This window comes from Anolis carolinensis, chromosome 6 (assembly GCF_035594765.1).
Source record: "Anolis carolinensis isolate JA03-04 chromosome 6, rAnoCar3.1.pri, whole genome shotgun sequence".
Classification (NCBI taxonomy): Eukaryota; Metazoa; Chordata; class Lepidosauria; order Squamata; family Dactyloidae; genus Anolis; species Anolis carolinensis.
In genome coordinates this window covers 65131974-65151879 of record NC_085846.1, presented here as the reverse complement: position 1 = coordinate 65151879, position 19906 = coordinate 65131974, and the positions used below count along the sequence as shown (strand labels likewise).

The 19906-nt window shown below is 39.0% G+C and overlaps 1 protein-coding gene across 1 annotated transcript in view; it reads right to left on the bottom strand.

Annotated features, from left to right (window-relative positions):
* Positions 1 to 19906, bottom strand: part of cdcp1 (CUB domain containing protein 1) — a 65321-nt gene that overhangs the window by 18817 nt on the left and 26598 nt on the right. Inside the window, exons 2-6 of the mRNA XM_008121849.2 lie at positions 13066 to 13272; positions 8420 to 8773; positions 5421 to 5777; positions 4458 to 4688; positions 599 to 982 (exon numbers count right to left, since the gene is read on the bottom strand). Of these exons, the coding sequence (XP_008120056.1) occupies positions 599 to 982; positions 4458 to 4688; positions 5421 to 5777; positions 8420 to 8773; positions 13066 to 13272 (1533 nt within the window). The remainder of the gene's footprint in view (positions 1 to 598; positions 983 to 4457; positions 4689 to 5420; positions 5778 to 8419; positions 8774 to 13065; positions 13273 to 19906) is intronic.

Here is a 19906-nt window from a genome sequence, read left to right as displayed (position 1 = left end):
CATACTTGGCACACATATCTGATATGCCGAAATTTGATTACTGGAGGGGTTTGGGGGAAACTGAGCTTCTTTTCTGGGAATTGTAGTTCACCCACAACCAGGGAAACTGTGACTCCTACCGGTGATGGACCTGAACCAAACTTGGCACACAGAATCTCCATGACTACCGATGATGAATCCAGAGCAAACTTGACCGACATAACAAACTTTAAGTCTTGATGGAGTTTCTCTGTATTAACCTGGCATGATGTCAGTTGCACTTTGTACAATTAAAATTGACTTTTCAAATAATGGCGGGTACCTAAGCTAGTATTGTATAAAGTAAATAAATAAAATAAGAAAAGTGGAGGCTGCAGAGGACAAGTTAGAACAAAACTTGAAGGAAGCTTTCATGCGGTCTCTATACAACCTACTATCCTCATTCTTTCCATGTTATTTCAGCTTCTGGTACCAAACTTTCTGTTAAAAACATACCTAATGCCCAAGAACACACCTACTTCAATAACTGGGATAGATCTGTATTTGCATTTCAGTTATATCTTTTAAACTTCCTTAATGCTTAGACTGTAGCAAGGCAATCAAAGCAGAACAAACTCACCAGTTATACATGGAACAAAGGACAGGTGAAGATCCTGTTTCTGGGACTCAGTAAACCACTCATTCCCATATGTCTTAAGAGTAATGGTGACATTGTCTGCAGTCACAATTTTTTCAATAGCTCCCCCAGGACAAAAGTGGCCAAAGTTCATTATTCTTCCTGGGGTGGTACCATTAATGACATAACTATAACTTCCACGACACAGCTGGTTCTTCTGTGGAATATGTTGTTTCAGTTTCAGGATTGGAGATCTAATTTCTAGGTTGAGCCCTTTTGGAGCCCGAAGTTTCCATATAAATTTCTCTACTAGGATTGGCAGTTGAGTAAGAGACTGGGGTACAACCAGAGAGAAGTCCTTGTGGCAGGTTCTTGCATTCCAACAAACTGCAATCAGAAAGACATTAAATCATAGGTAGAGACTGAAAACCAGGTATCATGATAATGAGCAAGGACACATTTTCTGAAGCAACTTTTTCTACATGACAAGCTACTTTTAAAGCCCACAAACGACCATATTCCACTGCATAATAGTTGCCACTGTGTAATAGTCACACCCTCATTTTTGGAGTGGCAAAATTATTATTTTTGTGTTCCTTGCACAACAGTCTCAGTTGGAGCTGATTCCCCCCTCCTTCCTTCTTTCTCTGAAGGCAAGGCAGTTTTAAAAAACTGAAACTGAGATCTCTAGAGCTCCACTCTTCCCTCCTTCCTTCAAGAAAAGCCAGTTTTGTAAAAAAAAAAAAAAAAAAAAACTCAAATGGAAGTCACAGGAACTTGGATCTCTTTCTCCCCCCGCCCCTTCCTCCTTTCTCTAAAGAGTTTCTTTTCTTGGTAAACTGCCTTGCTTTTGGATAAAGAAGGAAGAGAGGGGGATCTTTCATCTTCCTTTCCAAGCCAAGGTAGCTTAAAACAACAAGCTAATAAAAATGGAGCCATCTGTTTAAGATCAGAGGCTGGCCAGATGATTTTCTTTAAAAAACAGAATCTGAAGAATCAAAGGCAGATTTTTTTTTCATTGTGTAATAGTCGTACCTTTTTCTTCAATTTAAAAAAGCATTAAAAGTGTAAGTTAAAGGTAAAGGTTTCATCTTGACATTAAGTCTAGTTGCGTCCAGTTATGGACGTTGGGCTCATCTCCATTTCTGAGCTGAAGAATCAGCAATGTCTGTAGACACCCCCAAGATCATGTGGCCGGCATGACTGCATAGAGCATTGTTGCCTTCCTGCTGGAAGGATACCTATTAATCTACTCATATTTGCATGCTTTCAAACTGCTAGGTTGGCAGAAGCTAGGGCTAACAGCGGGAGCTCACCTCGCTCCCTGGATTTGAACTGCCGACCTTTCGGTCAGCAAGTTCTGCAGTTCAGCAGGTTTAATCCCCTGCACCACCAGGGGCTCCAAAAGTGTGAGTATGTGACAAAACATGGTATTTATGTGATAACTGAAGTTCACTGGGCACTTTCAGGATTACAATTGCTATTACCAAAAGTTCACCAAACAAAATGAAATTGGTCAGTTTCTAAGTGTGCATCTCTTTGTGCTTAAGCATGAAGTATTAGATAATAAAACAAGTTCTCTGTCTCTTTTGATAGCATGTTTATGTATAAAACCTATAATTTCCAATGTTCCTGGAGCATATTTTTGACATTTCAAATGTCTTCCAAGGATTTCTGACAGTGTGTATACCATATATACGTGAGTATAGGCCAAAGCACCTAATTTTACCACAAAAAACTGTGAAAATGTATTGACTTGAGTATAAGACGAGGGTGGGAAATGCATGAACTACTGGTAAATTTCAAAAATAAAAATAGATACCAATAAAATTACATTAACTGAGGCATCCGTAGGTTAAATGTTTTTGAATATTTACATAAAACTGTAATTTAAGATAATAAGACTTTAATAAGATAAGACTTTCAAATTCTGATTACCTATATACTTGAGTATAAACCAACCCGAATATAAGCTGGCCAAGACCCTCATTCAAGTATAAGCTGAGGAAGGCTTTTTCAGTCCTAAAAAGAGCTGAAAAACCTGGCTTATACTCGAGTATATATGGTACCTTGTGAGGAAAGGAAATATTATTCCTGTTATTATCAACCATCGTCACTTGTAATTATATTTCTAGGATGTATTTTATACTCCTGTCCTTTTGTCACACCATGGTCCCTTGTTACATTCAATGAGTTTAGTGCAAAGGGATCTTGAACCAAAGAATTGTTCCTGGCTCCCCACCACAATTCAACTTCATTACCAAAAACCCACAATATACTTGCAAGATTTTGTGTGCTTAGCCTGATTTGCGTAAGAAATACTAATTGACATCACACACAAAAATTAGAAATAGAATACACTTCCTGACAGGTAGCAAAATGGGGCCGCACAATGCATAATGAAAAGATCAGTATTATTGCTAAGGTCCCCTTTCTTTTTTTACCATTGAAATTATTCTACCCTACCTTCTGATCACAGTAATCAGTTTAAGACATAAAAATAAAAGAACAGTCTACCTCAAAAATTAGATGGAAATAGCCAAATAAACAGATAGCCAAAATACAGCTGGCGAAGTAGTTACTAAAAGGTATATCTATACCCTACAGCAGTGATTCCCAACCTGTGGTCTGTGGACCACTAGTGGTCCCCAAGAACTGAAATATGATCCATGGCCTCACCATTACTACACTGTAGCAATGAGAGCGACTGGTCTCATGAAACCCTATTATAGTGCCGAAGCAATGGAGATGTCAGGATGGGAGAAGCTGACTACCCACGAAAGCTACAACAACAAGTCTCCTGACTGCTGCTTCTCCTCCTCCTCCCTCCCCCTGAGTGGGAATGTCTGGAAGTGGTAGTGCTTTGGTGTCTTCGTTTTTAGGCCTGTTCCTGGGGTTATTTGGGGTGCTGATTCAGAAAATTGCATTGGATAGACCACATCAGCACATTATTAAATATAGTCTTCTGTGGGCAAGCAGATGGCATATGTTCTGTATCAGAAACTAGAGCTGATGTGGTCTATCCAATGCAATGTTCTGAATCAGCACCCCAAAAACCCAAACCAAATCTAAAGTTAACCAAAAACTGATTTGTAACCCTTTTGGTACTAATGTTGGTAAGTGGTCCCTGGTCAAGTGGTCCCTGGTCAAAAAAAGGTTGGGAAACACTACTCTACAGGCACCAGATCCCATAGGATATAGGAAGCTATGTAGGATCAGCCTTGAATGGAGAATACCAGTGAATACCAGGTGCTGTAGGTTAAATTTCAAAAGCAGGAACTGGCAAAACAGCCTCTGAAACTTCCTTGCCCAAGAAAACCTTTTGAAAAATGCATGGGGATGCCATACGTCAACAGGTGACCAAAAGGCACACAGACACAAAAGTAGTTACTTCTTTTAAATACCTAAGTATTAATATTACTAATACTGATATTACTAATATTACTAATAATATTACGATATAATGATATAGTACAATATAGTAATACTAGTATTGTACTATGCTAATAATATAATGTATTGTATGTAAATATAATTTGTAAGCCGCTCTGAGTCCCCTTCGGGGTGAGAAGGGAAGGATATAAATGTAGTAAATAAATAAATAAGTAAAGAGTGGGAGTACAGAAGAGTTAGTTTTCACCTGGTGCCTAAAAAACATCAAAGCTAACACTATCTGAAAGAATGCAAGTATAGAGAGTATTCCACAAAACGAGGCACCATAACAGGGAAGGCCAACCTTCATGTAATTTCTACTTGACCAATACCAAAGTAAGCAAAATTGTTGGGACCAACAGCCACAACCAAACAGCATTAAAAATGCAAATCAGCATACAACAATATAAGTTTGCTCATTTTGTCATACCTATAGATTTCTCAGCTATAATCCTTATATTCTCCAGATTTCGGCACATAAAGATGACTGAGTATTTGTAGGCGGATTCTAAAGTCACATTGGGCTTACAGTCTTTGCTGGAATCAATACAGATCAAGCATCCTTGTTCATGTTTCAGAAATGATTCAGGCCTTGTCGGCTTAGAATAAATCGTAAGATTCATGTTCTTTTCTTTCCTTAGGTCAAGGATAAAGGTTACATCTGAAAATGAGGGGAAAGGGGATTAGTTTAAAATAATTGTAGTCATCAATATATTAGATACTGAAGAAGACCTATCTCTTCTGGCAGGCCTGCCCAATTTGAGCTTGTTGGATGCATTTATCAGTAAATTTTAACTGGCATTTTAACTATGTGTATCTCATATTTTTGTAGTGTTGTATCACTTTGTTTTAACTATGTTGTACCCTGCCTTGAGCTACAAAGAGAGGTGAGCAATAACTGTATCACCATCACCATCATCACCATCATACGTTGGCTGTTCTCTATAGCTCTCCTTAACTAGTGATCTTGAAAGGCCACTTTAAGAACATGGGATGGCAAGTCCAGGCCACAACTTCTAGCCCCCCAAAAGCCTTACATCATCCAATGCTGTGGCCATAATAACAGTTTGTCTACATATCTCTTTGTCTCCAGGATACAATGCATTTGGATGCATTTGTTCGCGACGAAGAGGCGCATCATGTTTTAATTAACTGGATTTGAATTGTGGGTTATAGCTCCTGATTCATGCTCTAGTTTAGAGGTGGGCAGTGTATAATTTGTCCCATAAGCCTCAAAGTACAATTGAAGCACCTCTGGCCCTTACAGATGTTTTTGAATACAATATTCTTCAGTTCTACACACCATGCCCAGGGATTGCTCAGAGGGAGTTTTAGCACATTCGTTTAAAACATTCATCAAAGAAAAGCAGAAGAGCAAAAGGTAGCTACTTACTCTCTTCATTTTTAGGATAATGGGCAGTAACATCAAAAAGCACACTGAGGACTCCTGGATTTTCATCAATTTGGTCACAACCCTGCAGAGAAAGTTCGAAACTACCAGGAACGTTGACACTTTGCCCCTTGTCCAGTGCAAATCCTTTCTCGCGGCCAGAATATAATTCCAGCTTCACAAATTTCCGTGCACAGTTTGGTTTGATATAGTCTTTTATGAAGACACTGGCTCTTAAATTGGGTGGAATGACAAATTGCCATGTCATGAGTTCATCTTCTGGAAACCCCAGTGGATAGTTGGCAGACATCAGGGTGGTAGATGATTCATTTTGAAACATGGATTCAATAATGCATAATCCTTTTGCAAGACAAAGAAAAAAGGAGACAATACATGAAGGAGGGAAATGTGTAGGTACATGAATCTCGCTGTCCCACCCACCCACACTCAATTTTAGCCAAAAGACCACAAAGTGGTATATTAATAAATCTTAGCACTATGACTCCATGGGTTCTGCTGCATGGTAGACAGTCTTCCTGGCCAGCAAGTAGTAATTTAGAACCTAGCAATCATTAGAAGCCACGGGCCCAATGGCCTCAATGTCATTTTAAATATGACATTGAGTTATTTTTTAAAGAAAACATTAAATGTTGATACTGCAATGAATATATTAGCCAATGACTATCTCAGAGAATCTCAACCAATTCAATATAGTTTTTGGCAGCTGCAAAAATGAAGTTTCTGGAGTATAACAACTACTTTCAAAGTAAGGACCACACAAGGAAATAACGCTTTCAACCCAGGAACAGAAAATTTTTCACATTTTGTTACATAGTGGTAGTTACTCATGTTACTTCCAGTCTTAAATTGTGTATAAAAGTGACACAGGAGCAATAATGTTAGAGATGTAGTGCTGAGTGGAGGCAAAATGACAGCATCGTTCCCCCACCCCCCCCAAAAAATATTAATAAATCTTTATTTGTACCCTGCCACCATCTCCACAACGGGACTCGGGGCAGCTCACAGAAGAACTACAAGTGCCACATATAACAATAATACATAAATGTATATACAATGACAGTGTAAAACAACAATGCACATAAAATCCCACTAAAGAGTTGTAGAATTATACAATTTCCTAAAACGCATTAGAACCTGCGAATAAAGCTGGCTGTCTGCAACGGCACAATCAGTAGGTCATTGAGCTAACCATGGATTACACAGGGTCAAAGGCCTGTCTGAAGAGCCATTTTTTAAACTCTCCCAAAAGGCTTGAAGAGCGGGGGATAGTCTAATTTCTTTAGAGAGTGTATTCCAGAGCTGGGGCGCCACCATGAGAAGCCGCTCTCTCCCGTCCCCTCCAACCGTACTTGAGATGGTGGTGGGACCAAGGGCCTCCCCAGCAGATCTCAATGCCCTTTGAATTTTTTCTTCGCCGCCTATTATTGTTGTTATTATTTTGATCCCATATATTTCCCAGTTCAGTCACATATTTTTAAAATCCACAAGATACAAAATGTAAAGTAAGGTTAAACAATAAAAATATTAAATCCAGATTAATATATATCACTGAATACACATGTGCATGCCAGCACAACAATTTGCAAGAGTCTGCCCATTATGTTGGTGCATTAAGCCTTATATAGTCAATCATTAACTACCTGTCAAAACAAAAAAGAATGGAAGATACCAGTCTAACATCTCAGGGGAGGTAGTTATAGAGACTGGGGACAACCACCAAGAAGGCCAGATGGATATGTAGGGTTGTGGGACAAAGAGAAGGACCTCCTCAACAAATCACAAGGAATGGACTGGTTTATAAATGCAGCCTTTCAAATAACTAGATCCTGAGCCATAGAGAGATTTATAGGTCAAAACCAGAATCAACACTTTGAATTGTGCCCAGAAACAGATTTTTTTTTCACGTCAGGAGCAGCCGGAGTTGCTTCTGTAGTGAGAGAATTGGCCGTCTGCAAGGATGTTGCCCAGGGGATGCCCGGATGTTTTGATGTTTTACCATCCTTGTGGGAGGCTTTTCTCATGTCCCCGCATGGAGCTGGAGCTGATAGAGGGAGCTCATCCGTGCTCTCCCCGGGTGGGATTCGAACCTGGCAGTGTTCAGGTCAGCAACCCAAACTTCAAGTCACAAGGCTTTTATCTCCTAGGCCACCGGAGGCTCCAGAAACAGAATGGCAACCACTGATGCTGCTGCAATAATCAATCAATCAATCAATCAATCTTTATCAATCAATCAATCAATCAATCAATCTTTATCACAGTCAATTGATTGATTGTTTGTTGCAACAAGGGAATTGTGTATTCTAGGGGGTTGCATGATTCCCACCCATTTTAGAAGAACCTACTCTAATAAATACAGTCTCCTTCTCACCAGTAACTACAAAGCAAACTCGGGGTATCTTTGTTCAGACAGATAGCTAAGTTAATCGCTTTCAGTATAAAAAGAGGGAGGAAGTGTTGTAGTACTTGTATGATAAACTATAGCCAGCTCTCCACATTTGCTAAGAGAGGCACAAGCCCACAGTGAAAGTAAAAAACTGCAAATAAAAAAATTGCTAATTTTTTTAACTGAGGGAACACATCTCTAGGAATTTCTAGGTCTTCCAGCACAACTCCATGGTCAACTTCCACTGGAAGCTGACCATAGAATTATTTGGAGGATCTAGACATCGTGTTTTCTCTAGGTATCTCTAGGTCCTCCAGTATGACTGGAATAAGCTGACAACAGTCGCAATGAAGGACCTAAAGATACCTAGAGAGAACATATAAAATCAAAACCATGAATAGTCAAATCTGCAAGTAAGGAAGGACGTCTGTAATTTATTTTAGCATCACAGAATCATAGAGTTGGGAGATACCTCGTGGGCCATCCAGTCCAAACCCAGGAAGCAGGAAAATCGCATCAGCTTTCAGAGACTCCAGTCCCCCTCTTCGGATACAATCTTCTTAATATGAGTAGAAGACAGTGGATGTAAATTACTTACTTTGTATAGAAGATCTGTTTTCCAGTTTAAAGCCAGAAGTGTTGACTTTCGAATTCCAAGGAATCTGCAAAGTCAAGATGACGCCCCCCTGCACCTTCACCCGGGACACCGAACCATTTCTGCAGAAGTTTCCAATGTTGACTCTGTTCCTATCCAGACGGCTGCCAATGTTATAAAGGACTTGATCTGAGCAAGTGTCTCCGGGTGGAATTTGTTTTATTGATGGGGAAAACTTCAGTTCAATACCACTGAGCTGATCAACTTTAACGTCCCAAACAAAGGTCCTGTTAAGACTTGGTAATCCAAAAGGTTGAAGCAGAACATCACCAAAAGGGCATTGTCCTGACATACAATCTAGAAAAATACAAACCTACATTAGAAAGAATCATTACCACATAAAAGGATTTGCATTTTAAAGTTTGCGCTTATATTGATATCTTGTCTACATTTTCTACAGCCATTCTATACATGTAAGCCCTATAAATACACTCCCCCCCCTGTAATTCTGTAATTATATAACACAACTAGCTGTGCCCAGCCACGCGTTGCTGTGGTGAAGTATGGTGGTATGGGAAATAAAGTATTGAGGAATTGGTGGTAGTTAAGGTAAAGGGTAAAGGTGCCGGCCTGTTTATTTTGGATAAGTGAGACTCTACTGTATATTTATAATCTTATATTATCTGCTTAGAACTGGATTATATGAGGCCCCTTCTACACAGCTGTATAAAATGCACACTGAAGTGGATTATATGGCAGTGTGGACTCAAGATCATCCAGTTCAAAGCAGATAATATAAGATTCTAAGTGAGTTATATAGCTGTGTGGAAGGGCCTTGAATCTACACTGCCATATAATCCAGTTCAAATCTGATAATCTGTATTTTATAGGCAGTGTGGAAGAGGCCTAAGTGAGGCCTAACTCTGCCTGTCCCCTGGGCTGAGTGGGTTGATAGGAGACCAAGTGGGCGAAGCTTAGCCTTCTAACTGGCAGCAATTGGATAAAAACAATTATTCCTCTCCCTCTAATTAGGACTTTATTTTTCTTTTCTTTTTTATGTATCAACCCAGAGGCATGGATGAGGGGTTGTGCTCTCAATTTTTGAGGTTGTGGGGTGTTTAGTTTTGTTGTTTTGTCCGCTGCCGTGATTCCAACACTCTTTTATATATATAGATTATTAGATTATCCAATCTAATAATCCAAACATTGGATTATTAGCTGGTCCCTAATATGTATCACACAGAAAAATAAAATGGTATCAAAACTGAGTCTTGATTGGCTTCCTTCATCCTGCTATTTTGGACTAAACTCCACATATATTAGACGATATTCCAATTACAGCAGAACCAATGGTCATGCTGGCTGTGGGCAATGGGAGCTAGAATCCAACATCAGATAGACATCATGTTGGGAAAGACTGGCTTAGAGCCCTTCTACAATGCCATATAGAATCCAGATTATTTTATTTGAACTGGATTACATGGTAGTGTAGACTCAGATAATCCAGTTCAAAGCAGTTAATGTGGATTGTCTGATTTGATAATCTGAATTATATGGCAGTGTCGAAGGGGAGACTTAAAGACTATATGGCAGTGTCAAAGGGGAGACTTAAAGACTATCTAGTAACTGTCTACTTAGGTAAGCAAATTATTTGGGAATCTATTATTTTATTAATATTTTTTCTGTGTTAAGAGCTACTTGAGAAATTCTTCTGGTGTGAGAGAACTGTCCATCTACAAGAACATTGCCCAGGGGACGCCCTGATGTTTGATGTTTTTGCCATCCTTGTGGAAGGCTTCTCTCGTGTACCCACATGGAGCTGGAGCTGACAGAGGAAGTTAATCCACATTCTCCCCAGATTTGGACCACCAACCTTCAGGTCAGCAACTTAATCTTCAGGTCAGCAGTCCTGCCGACACAAGGGTTTAACCCCTTGTGCCACCGGGGGCTCCATATTTCATTAATATATTGAATGAACTAACAGTGCAATCCAAAGGATGCTTTTCCTGAATAAGTCTCACAGAATTTATTCAGAATTATGACCCCGTAAGTACAGTCAGCTCTCCATATCAATGAATTATGCATCCATAGATTCCATCATCCATGGATTAAAAATATGAAAAATGCAAAAAGCAAACTCTGATGTTGCTATTTTATATAAGAGGAATCATTTTACTATGCCATGGGACATGCGCATCCATAGATTTTAATATCCAGGATGGGGAGGTTATCTAAGAACCAAAGCCCAACAGACATCAAGGGTCCACTGTATGTGTTGGGCTGCATTCTAGGTTTCTCTGTGCTCACAGCACTGTAGAAAAGAGCCTATAAACATGCTTACACATAGTAATTTTAGCCTCATCGTATGCATTATCTTTTAGGGAACACTATGGAATTCTCTCTGACATGTTTTTTAACCCTTCTTTTGCAATTATCTAAAAAACTGAGTCATCAGAATTTAATGAGCAAGGAAAATGTTCATTAGGTAAAGGCAGCCTTGCTTATGGCTCAAGTGACAATATTTTTGTACAGTGAGTGAGCCCCCATTTCTATAAAGGATGACCAGAAAAGCCACCCCTTCTCCCTCATACAAAGTTAGGGAGAGGGGACAAGAGCCATCCCTGAAACTGCATTATAGGCCTTTTGGGATCTCTTCACACTTACCTTTTGCGGCAGCAGTGATGAGAGTTTCCAACTTCAGCTACACATCACACCCTGAAAAACTACCGTATATACTGGAAGATAAGCCGAGTTTTTCAGCCCTTATTTATGAGCTGAAAAAGCCTCCCCCGGCTTATAATCAGGTCAAGGCTGGCAACGGAGTCTGCAGGCTATTGCTTGCAATATGTTATTTATTTCTCTCTTCTCCTCCCTTATCAGTGTTTTCTTTTGCCTCCCTCCCTCTTAATCAAGGGAATGTTTTGAAAAGAGAGACACCCTTGCAAGTCAGGAAGAAGAAAAATATATATTCATTAATCTTATGAAAGCATTTTCCCCTGAAATATTTGTTAAACTCTCCTACAGATATATAGGCATTAACCCTTTGCAAGCTTTTGCAATCTCTAAGTACCTTTATATGTGTATCTATCTATATACATTATTTTTATATATGAATTTCCCCCTCATATGTTTGCAGGTCTTTGCAAATCTTTTATACATATAGATCCATGTACCTGTGCATCTGTAGCCATACATATACATTATTTTTATATATTAATTTACCCTCATATGTTTGCAAGTCTCTATATAAAGAGAGATGTCTGGATAGATAGGAATATATTATTACCTACCTATATATAGGGCTTGGAAATATTACAGGGGGGAAATGAACACGCAAATATATATATAGACATGTCTAGATAGATATGAATATATATATAGGGCTTAAAATATTGTAGGGGAAATGCACACACACATACATAGAGAGGGGTGGATTTGCAAACGTTTCAGGGGGAATGCATATGTGAAATTAGTAACTATAATTATAGATCTATATCTAACTCTGCATTGTTTATATAAACATTGAATATTTGCCTGTTACTATGTTGGAAGCTGGCCTGAGTTCCCATGGGGAGATAGGGTGGGAACCAAATGAAGTTTTATTGTTGTTGTTATTGTTGTTGTTATTATTATTATTATAAGGTTATTGTTGATACCATATTGTTTTTGTTGCCCCTAATTTTCCACTTATAGAGCTAGTTTATTGTTTTTCTTTGAAATATGGTAAATATTCAAAAACATTTAACCTCAAACATTTAGCCAAAATCAATGAAATTTTATTGGTATCTATTTTTATTTTGAAATTTACCCGTAGCTGCTTATACTCGAGTCAATAAGTTATCCCAGTTTTTTGTGGTAAAATCAGGTGCCTCGGCTTATATTTGGTTCGGCTTATACTTGAGTATATACGGTACTTCAGGGGTGGCTCTGCAGCTGAAGTTAAAAACTCCTGTTGTGGTCTCCGAAAAAATTGTGGTGGCAGACAACGGCAGGCTCTCTTATGGAAAGATGGGTTGAGCTGCCAAAAAAGGCTTCTTCCATGTGATGGGGGCAGGGAAGAAGCCGCGACAGAGCAAGGCATGGGGCAACAGGTCCCCACGCCCCCTGCGCGACCGCTGCTGGGATGCAGCAAGATGCATTTGTTCCGGTGGCACATCTGACAAGGTCCTTGTAGACACACCAGGGTAGAACACATCTACCCTAGTGACTTAAGGCAGGATGAAACCAAAGAAGAGATCTGAATAAACTTATGTACACCAAACCATCGAACGACAAAGATGTCACTATCGTAGCCATCCATGTGGATAATTTCAGGGTTTGGAGTACAGTATTTTGGATTTCTGGATAAAGGATGTTCAACCAATAATGGAAAGATTACTTTCTAAAACCAATATTCCAAAACCATGTAGAATATGGAGCTTCAGGAGCAGGAGTCAAAAATAACATTTACAATGTATGGACCAAAGACTAGGAATCTAGCAGCCCTCACCTCTAAATCTGACATCCGAGACAGGGACAAGGTCCCATGACTTCAGGGACAATTCCCTTCACCCTACAGTTCTATTCTGGCTTCTGGCAAATAGTCCCTGTTGACAACCATCCATGTTCATTTCCAACCCATTAGTAACAGATTTTGCAACTCAGCTTACCAATGTTCTTCTCCACCACCAAGACCCAATGCCTCTCCGGAGTTGAACATTCGAAAGTAAAATCAGGCCGCTCTCCTGGATTTATTTTTTGTTCAGAATAATATGACTTTCCACCTGTACGAATGGGACAGGTTTTAAGAACTGGAGATGCAGGTTTTATCCGAATTGTTACATTGTAAATACGAAAAAGGTTGATCTCAAAGGCACCTGAAAAGATAAAAGGGGAAAAGTTAAATTGTGCATCATGTTACTTGCTTCTAGTTGCCATATTAGGCTCTTGCAGTAGAGTTGGCTTTAAACTACTGACAAGAACAGTTTGAGCCTCTAGATTTTTCGTAAATGCATTTCCCATCATTCCACGCCACTGCCTACATTAGTTAAGACAGCTGAGAGCTGCAATCCAACAACATCTTGAGGGCCGCCCCGATCCAGATTATCAAAATTTATAGTGAGTTAGTTCTTTAAAGGCAGAAAATGCTTAGCCCTTCAAGTGCTGAAATACAGTTATCACATATTTGGTAAATTTGGTGACAATGTTTTTATCCTATTTTTCTCAGTCAAAAACAAATATTGACCTTTCACCTCAATATTTCCATTTTCAACAAATATATTTGGTCTTCAAATTACACATTTATTTATTTATTTGTTTATTTAGTATATTTCTATACTGCCCTTCTCGCCCCTGGGGGGACTCAGGGCAGTTTACAACATTAAAGGCAATAATTCAATGCCAACATACATATAACAAAAAATCGTAAGAGCTATACACAGACATATAACTATAAATTAAAATAATTAAAACCATTAAAACATAGGCATATGCAATATTTAACAATAAGACAAAGCATTAAAACATCCTAATATAAATATTAAAATCACATGATTCAGAAATCGTACACTGTGGCCATTCCAACTGTCATTGCACATGTCTTTGCACTGCCTTACTGGCCACATGCACACATAAAAGCCCTACATTCACTTTTAAAAAATTGCAATATAAAGATTTATTTCTGGTCATAGTCTTGCAACAGTTAAATGCACAACAGATTTCTGGCCTTCACAGATTGAAATTCTAATTTGTAACTGGAATGTTTGATGGGATTACCATACAAGAAAGAACCCCCTTTATACCTACAGGTGACAATTAAAAAATTGAGCAATTTGAGAAGCATATACAGACAAACGAGGAGGTAAAAGAATTTCTGTGAAGAAATCTTATAAAGCTATTGTCAGGTCAAGTCTATTCAAATATGGATAAAGTTATTGATTATCATACCATGCTAAAGAAGACTCATTAAAAGTGCACTATTCATTACCATTGCCATTTTCCCATTTTGCTCAAGACTGTATTGGGGGCAATGCTTCTTTTGGGGTCTCGCAGGAAGGACTTAGCTCTCCCCTTTTGCCATACTATTCAGAGAAGGGGATGGCCTCCTTTCTAATAAGAATTAAGATACAGTAGTTACTAGTCTCATGCATTTGTATGGAATCACTATCAGTTCCTGTTTGTTTCATTGGTAAGGCCCCGTTTTCGTTTTCAAGCACCTCTCCTGAAAATAGGTGCCTTTCCAAATGAGCTTTTCCATCCAAGGTAAAAAAAAACCCCTGAATATTTTTGGACCTTGGACGGAAAAGCGTCAGGGCCTGCCAGGCCCTACAGCTGAGCGCCGAGCAAGAAGCACATGACATGCTCAGATTTAGGGCCTGCTAGGGCCTGCCAGGCCTAAATCTGAGGACTCCAATTGCCTCTCAGTTGGCGCTCGGCTGTAGGCTCTGCCAGCCCCTACCAGGACCAAAACCTGAGAGCGCCGATCACCTGTCACTCAGCGCTTGGCTGTAGGCCTTCGCAGGGCCTGAATCCTAGCGAGCCAGGGGTCGAGCGTCGCTCAGCTGTAGGTCCTGCCAGGCTGTAGGCCCTCCAGGGCCTGCAGCAGAGTGCCAAAAATCAAACAACCAAACAGTTGCCATCTCCACTTAACTTTCGTTTCACTCATGTTTCCGTGCTGTAGGGGGTGTACCGTTTCGTGCATTCCGAATGAAGAAAACGGTACAGAAACACGAATTAAATGGCTGATACGGTAACCAGGCCCATGGATAGTAGCTACACTGACTTATGGATAAGTAAACCAGGTTATTTGGGTCAATAAATATATACATAAGTGCATAGCCTATTATAGATATTCTCATTTGCCATGCCACCTTCTTATGAGCCACTTGGACAGAATGTGCTTGACAGCGTCTACTTTGGGGGAAAATTCTCTACAATCAACTGTGTTCTGAAAGCTTTAATTGGAAGATTAATTAACTAAAGCATTCGCTGATTAAAAATCTGGCTTCATCAAGACCCAGAGTTTTTGAACTACCTTGTTTCATGTGAATGACTGCAATCAGGAGAAACAGGGGAAAATGTGTGCCCTCTTTCCTTCTTTTTGTTCCATAAATTGAAAATTCCCACAATTGGGAAAAAAAAGCTCTACACTGGAGTTCTAGAAAAGTGCAAATTTATTTTCCAAGTCTCTGATTAATCAAATCAATTGAACATCCTCAGTATTCTGAACTCTGTTCACAGCTATAAAAAGGACTGCTTGCTTCAACTTCACCATCTAAGACCCATTCCAAACAAAGACAGGCTAACGTCTACAATAGCAAAATAAAATAAAGTCCTTCATGGACTTTCCCAGAGTCAGAAAATGGCAAAGTTCACTTCTACTAATCCATATACAAACCCAAAAGATACAGGAAAAGTAAAAGCAGCATCATTTGAAGGATAAGCAAATATCTCCACTCACTAAATATTTGGGATCACAAGATAAGCAAAGGCTTTACCCTTCTCAATATTGGAAAAAAAGACTCATCTACCATCTGGAAAAGGAAGTAAATGTAACCTTCCATTAACCAGAGTGGCTTTCAAGTACAGCAAGGGCAATATATATGAGTCATGCTGAAGAAAGAGTGTGTTTTAAGTCTATGCTTCTTTCAGCATGTATCCTGTGGGGATTACAAGAAATGCACATTATACTCAGAAGGAGGAAATTTCTTTGGACTGTGAGCCATAATTTTATAATGATGATACACCAGATGATTGCACAGTTGGACTCTCCCAAAGGAAATTTTGCCTCCTTGCTCAGCCAATGGGCACACATAGAAACATGTAGCAATTAAGAAAAAGAGAAGGAGCAGTGTCCATCCAAGTGGTTATCCTCATCCAATTGTGTCAATTGTTTCCATGTCAGTGGAGCAATGAAATTGCTATTTAGTTCCATTGAACTGAACTGTATTGTATGAATTTATACTGGTCATATAATTCAAACTGCATTATATGACAGTGTAGATGGGGCCAGAGGCCTATTCAAGCTTAAGGTAGATTATCACAGTCTTTTATATTCAAGATTCTTGTCTCCAAGAACTGTTCAGGTTTATTATTTATGTATTTATTTATTTACAGTATCCCAAAGGGATCCAGTGCGGATCACAGACAACATTTACGGCAAACATTGAATGCTGATTATCACAATGACAAGACAGACAACAAATATTTCGGCATCTTTGGAAGCTGTGCTCGGTTCCGGTCACCGGGGGAAGGGGCGCTGTCGCTCCATCTCCCTACCAACTATGGAAAGGTTTGGACTTGAATGAGAAGTGCGTTAAAGCACTGAGCTGGAGACGGAAAGGTCCCAGGTTCAAACCCTGGGAGTGGCGTGAGTGGCCGGTGTTAGTTCCAGCTCCTGCCAACCTAGCAGTTCGAAAACTTGCCAATATGAGTAGATCAATAGGTACCGCTCCGGCAGGAAGGTAACGGCGCTCCATGCAGTCACATGACCTTGGAGGTGTCTACGGACAATGCTGGCTCTTCGGCTTAGAAATGGAGATGAGCACCAACTCCCAGAGTCAGACATGACTGGACTTAATGTCAGGGGAAACCTTTACCTTTACCTTTAATGTTTTTTAAATGTTGAATATATCTGATTTTAATCTAATCTAATTTCAATTTTTAAATTGTATATGTTTTAAGGCATTGAATATTTGCCACTATGAAACCACCTTGAGCCCCCTGCGGGGTAGAGAACGGTGGGGTATAAATAGAGTAAATAAATAATAAATATATAAATACTGAAGAGCTTTCTTTTTTTATAAACTTTTTTGTGGTTGAAACACCAGACCTAAATACCTCCCTGCTTTAATGCCGTTCCTATTTATCTACTCACATTTGCTAGGTAGGCAGAAGCTAAAGCTCACCCTGACCTGGGCCTCAAACTCTCAACCTTCCAGTTGGCAAAATCGATTGGAGCTTGGTGATTAATCTGCTGTGTTAAAGCCCAGCCCTAACACTAACAATAAGCAGCAATTAAAGACTGCTGTGTTTTACAACCACTTTGCTCAGATAGAAGTAGTTTCATCTGTCGCTCTTTTTAATGTGCCTGTGCTCCTTTCTTTTAAGCTTTTTTTAAAAGAATGACAAGATGTCATAACACTTGGAATGTCAGCTATAAATAACTTTAGTAATACCATAGGCATGAAATGGGAAAGATCACCTCCAATCAAGAACTATTTGATAGGGAGAATATGGGTGCTGTAGAATTTGTAGGTACTGTAGGATATATTCAACAGCCAGCATGGTGTAATGGTTTGAATATTGGGTTATTAACATTGGAGACCAGGGTTCAAATCCTCATTCACCCATGGAAATCCAATGGATGACCTTAGGCAACTCACACACTCTTAGCCTCAGAACTAGGCAAAAATAACCTAGCTCTGAACAAATCTTGCCTAGAAAACCCTGTGACAGGGTCACCTTAGGGTTGCCACAAGCTAGAAATGCTTAAGGTGAGTACAATAATATGGGAATGTTTGCCATTTTTGTTATTTTTTGGAAACCGCCCTAAGTCCCTTCGGGGAGAGAAGGCGGGTTATAAATAAAGTATTATTATTATTATTATTTCATGAGAACAGCAATAACAATGATAACATGATTTATATTCCACCCTGTCTCCCCAAGGGGACTCAGGGCGGATTCCAACAAACAAAAAGGCAAACAATTAATGTCTTAATACAACAACAAATACAAACATAATAACACCATATAACCCAACATATAAAAACATATTATAATGTGACACCTAAAATTAAATAAAACATAACCTATCAAATAACTCATTGCCTCCATATGTTAGAGCAATGTCGGAATTGTGACCTTTTGTAAAAACGCTCAAGACTTGGCTGTTTGGTTGTGCATTTAAGTAAATCAGATCTAATTTGCCAAATAGTCACTGTTGAATGTTTTTAGGTTGAATGTTTTTATATTTTGGAATGATATTTTAAATTGTAAGTCGCTTGGAGCACTCTGGTGGAGAGTGTCTAATTAAGAAATAAAGTGAAGTGAAGTGAAGTGAAATAAGTTATATCTAACCTAAATCAAAAACATTGAAATCCACATCAATTTACAAAAGCCAATGAAGGCAAAACATCTCTAAGTATTCCTTGACTAAGAAAACCCTATAAAACCTATAGTACTGTGAGCATTATTTTATTAACAACTAACTGTGCCCGGCCACGCGTTGCTGTGGCAAAGTGGTGGTGGTATTGGTTAAAAATTGTTGTGTAATTTTTATTTTACTTTATTTGCATTTTTTAAATTAATTTTATTGTAAGTTATATTTTTATTTATTATATTTTATTATTTTCTTGTATTATTTTTAGTTATTTTCTGTTATTATAATATTTTATTGTATTAATTTTTAGTGTTTTTTATTATTTTTTATTGGGTTGCTAGGAGACCAAGTTGGAGGAGCTTAGCCTTCTAACTGGCAGCAATTGGATAAAAACAATTATTCCTCTCTCTCTCTCATTAGGACTTTATTTTTCTTTTCTTTTTGTTGTATCAACCTAGAGGCGTGGATGATGGGTTGTGTTCTCAAATTTCGAGGTTGGAGGGCCTGTAGTTTTGTTGTTTTGTGGGTCGCCATGATGCCATCACTCTTTTATATATATAGATTTAAAGCATAAAGCTTATTATGCCCATCTGTTGTCTTCAGAACAAAAAGATGCAGTTAGCTATTAATTTCATTAGGCAAATGGGGAGTGTTGATTAACTCCCCTTCTCCTGAACATTATTCTGCTCTTGCCTCCCTGCATCTGCTTTTTCAGCAAGAAGGATCTTCCCTCTCCATAGCAGGAATAAATTTGGATGGAAACACGACTGCAGAAAAAGAATTTAAAGCCTCATCCATGGCATTCCTACCATTTCTCCCAAGTATAAAACTTTACATGAGGGACCATTGCACTGAGTGAGGATTACGGCAGGTTCTGGTGTGGAACAAAAAAAATGTGCCAAAAAACTAAAGAACTTCCCTCCTTGTCGTATACCAAGAAGTGGGGGAGATGCCATCAAGTCAGAACTTTGGAGCATAAAGACACGATCTCACTGACCAGACCAAGGAGCACTCCAAAATTCTTGCATATCACATTTTAATTATGAATAAAGATAGGCTACTACCGTGTTTCCCCAAAAATAAGGCATACTCATAAAATAAGCCATAGCAGGATTTCTAAGCATTTGCGCAATATAAGGCATACTCCGAAAATAAGACATAGTGATAGGCATGGATATGCAGTGTACTGGCACGGAATTGTAAAGAAGATAGGCAGCCCTTTTCATCTGCCCCATTGTGACAGCTGCTATCTCGGAGGTGACCAGAGAGGTGCGGGCAACCCTGCTCATTTAATGAGAGCTCTACTGCTTGACATGAAAGATTGGGGCAAATGGTTCTAAAGGAAATGGAGTCACAAGACATTTTTTGAAGAGTTATAACGATGTTCCAGAAGAAGATACCTTAACTATATT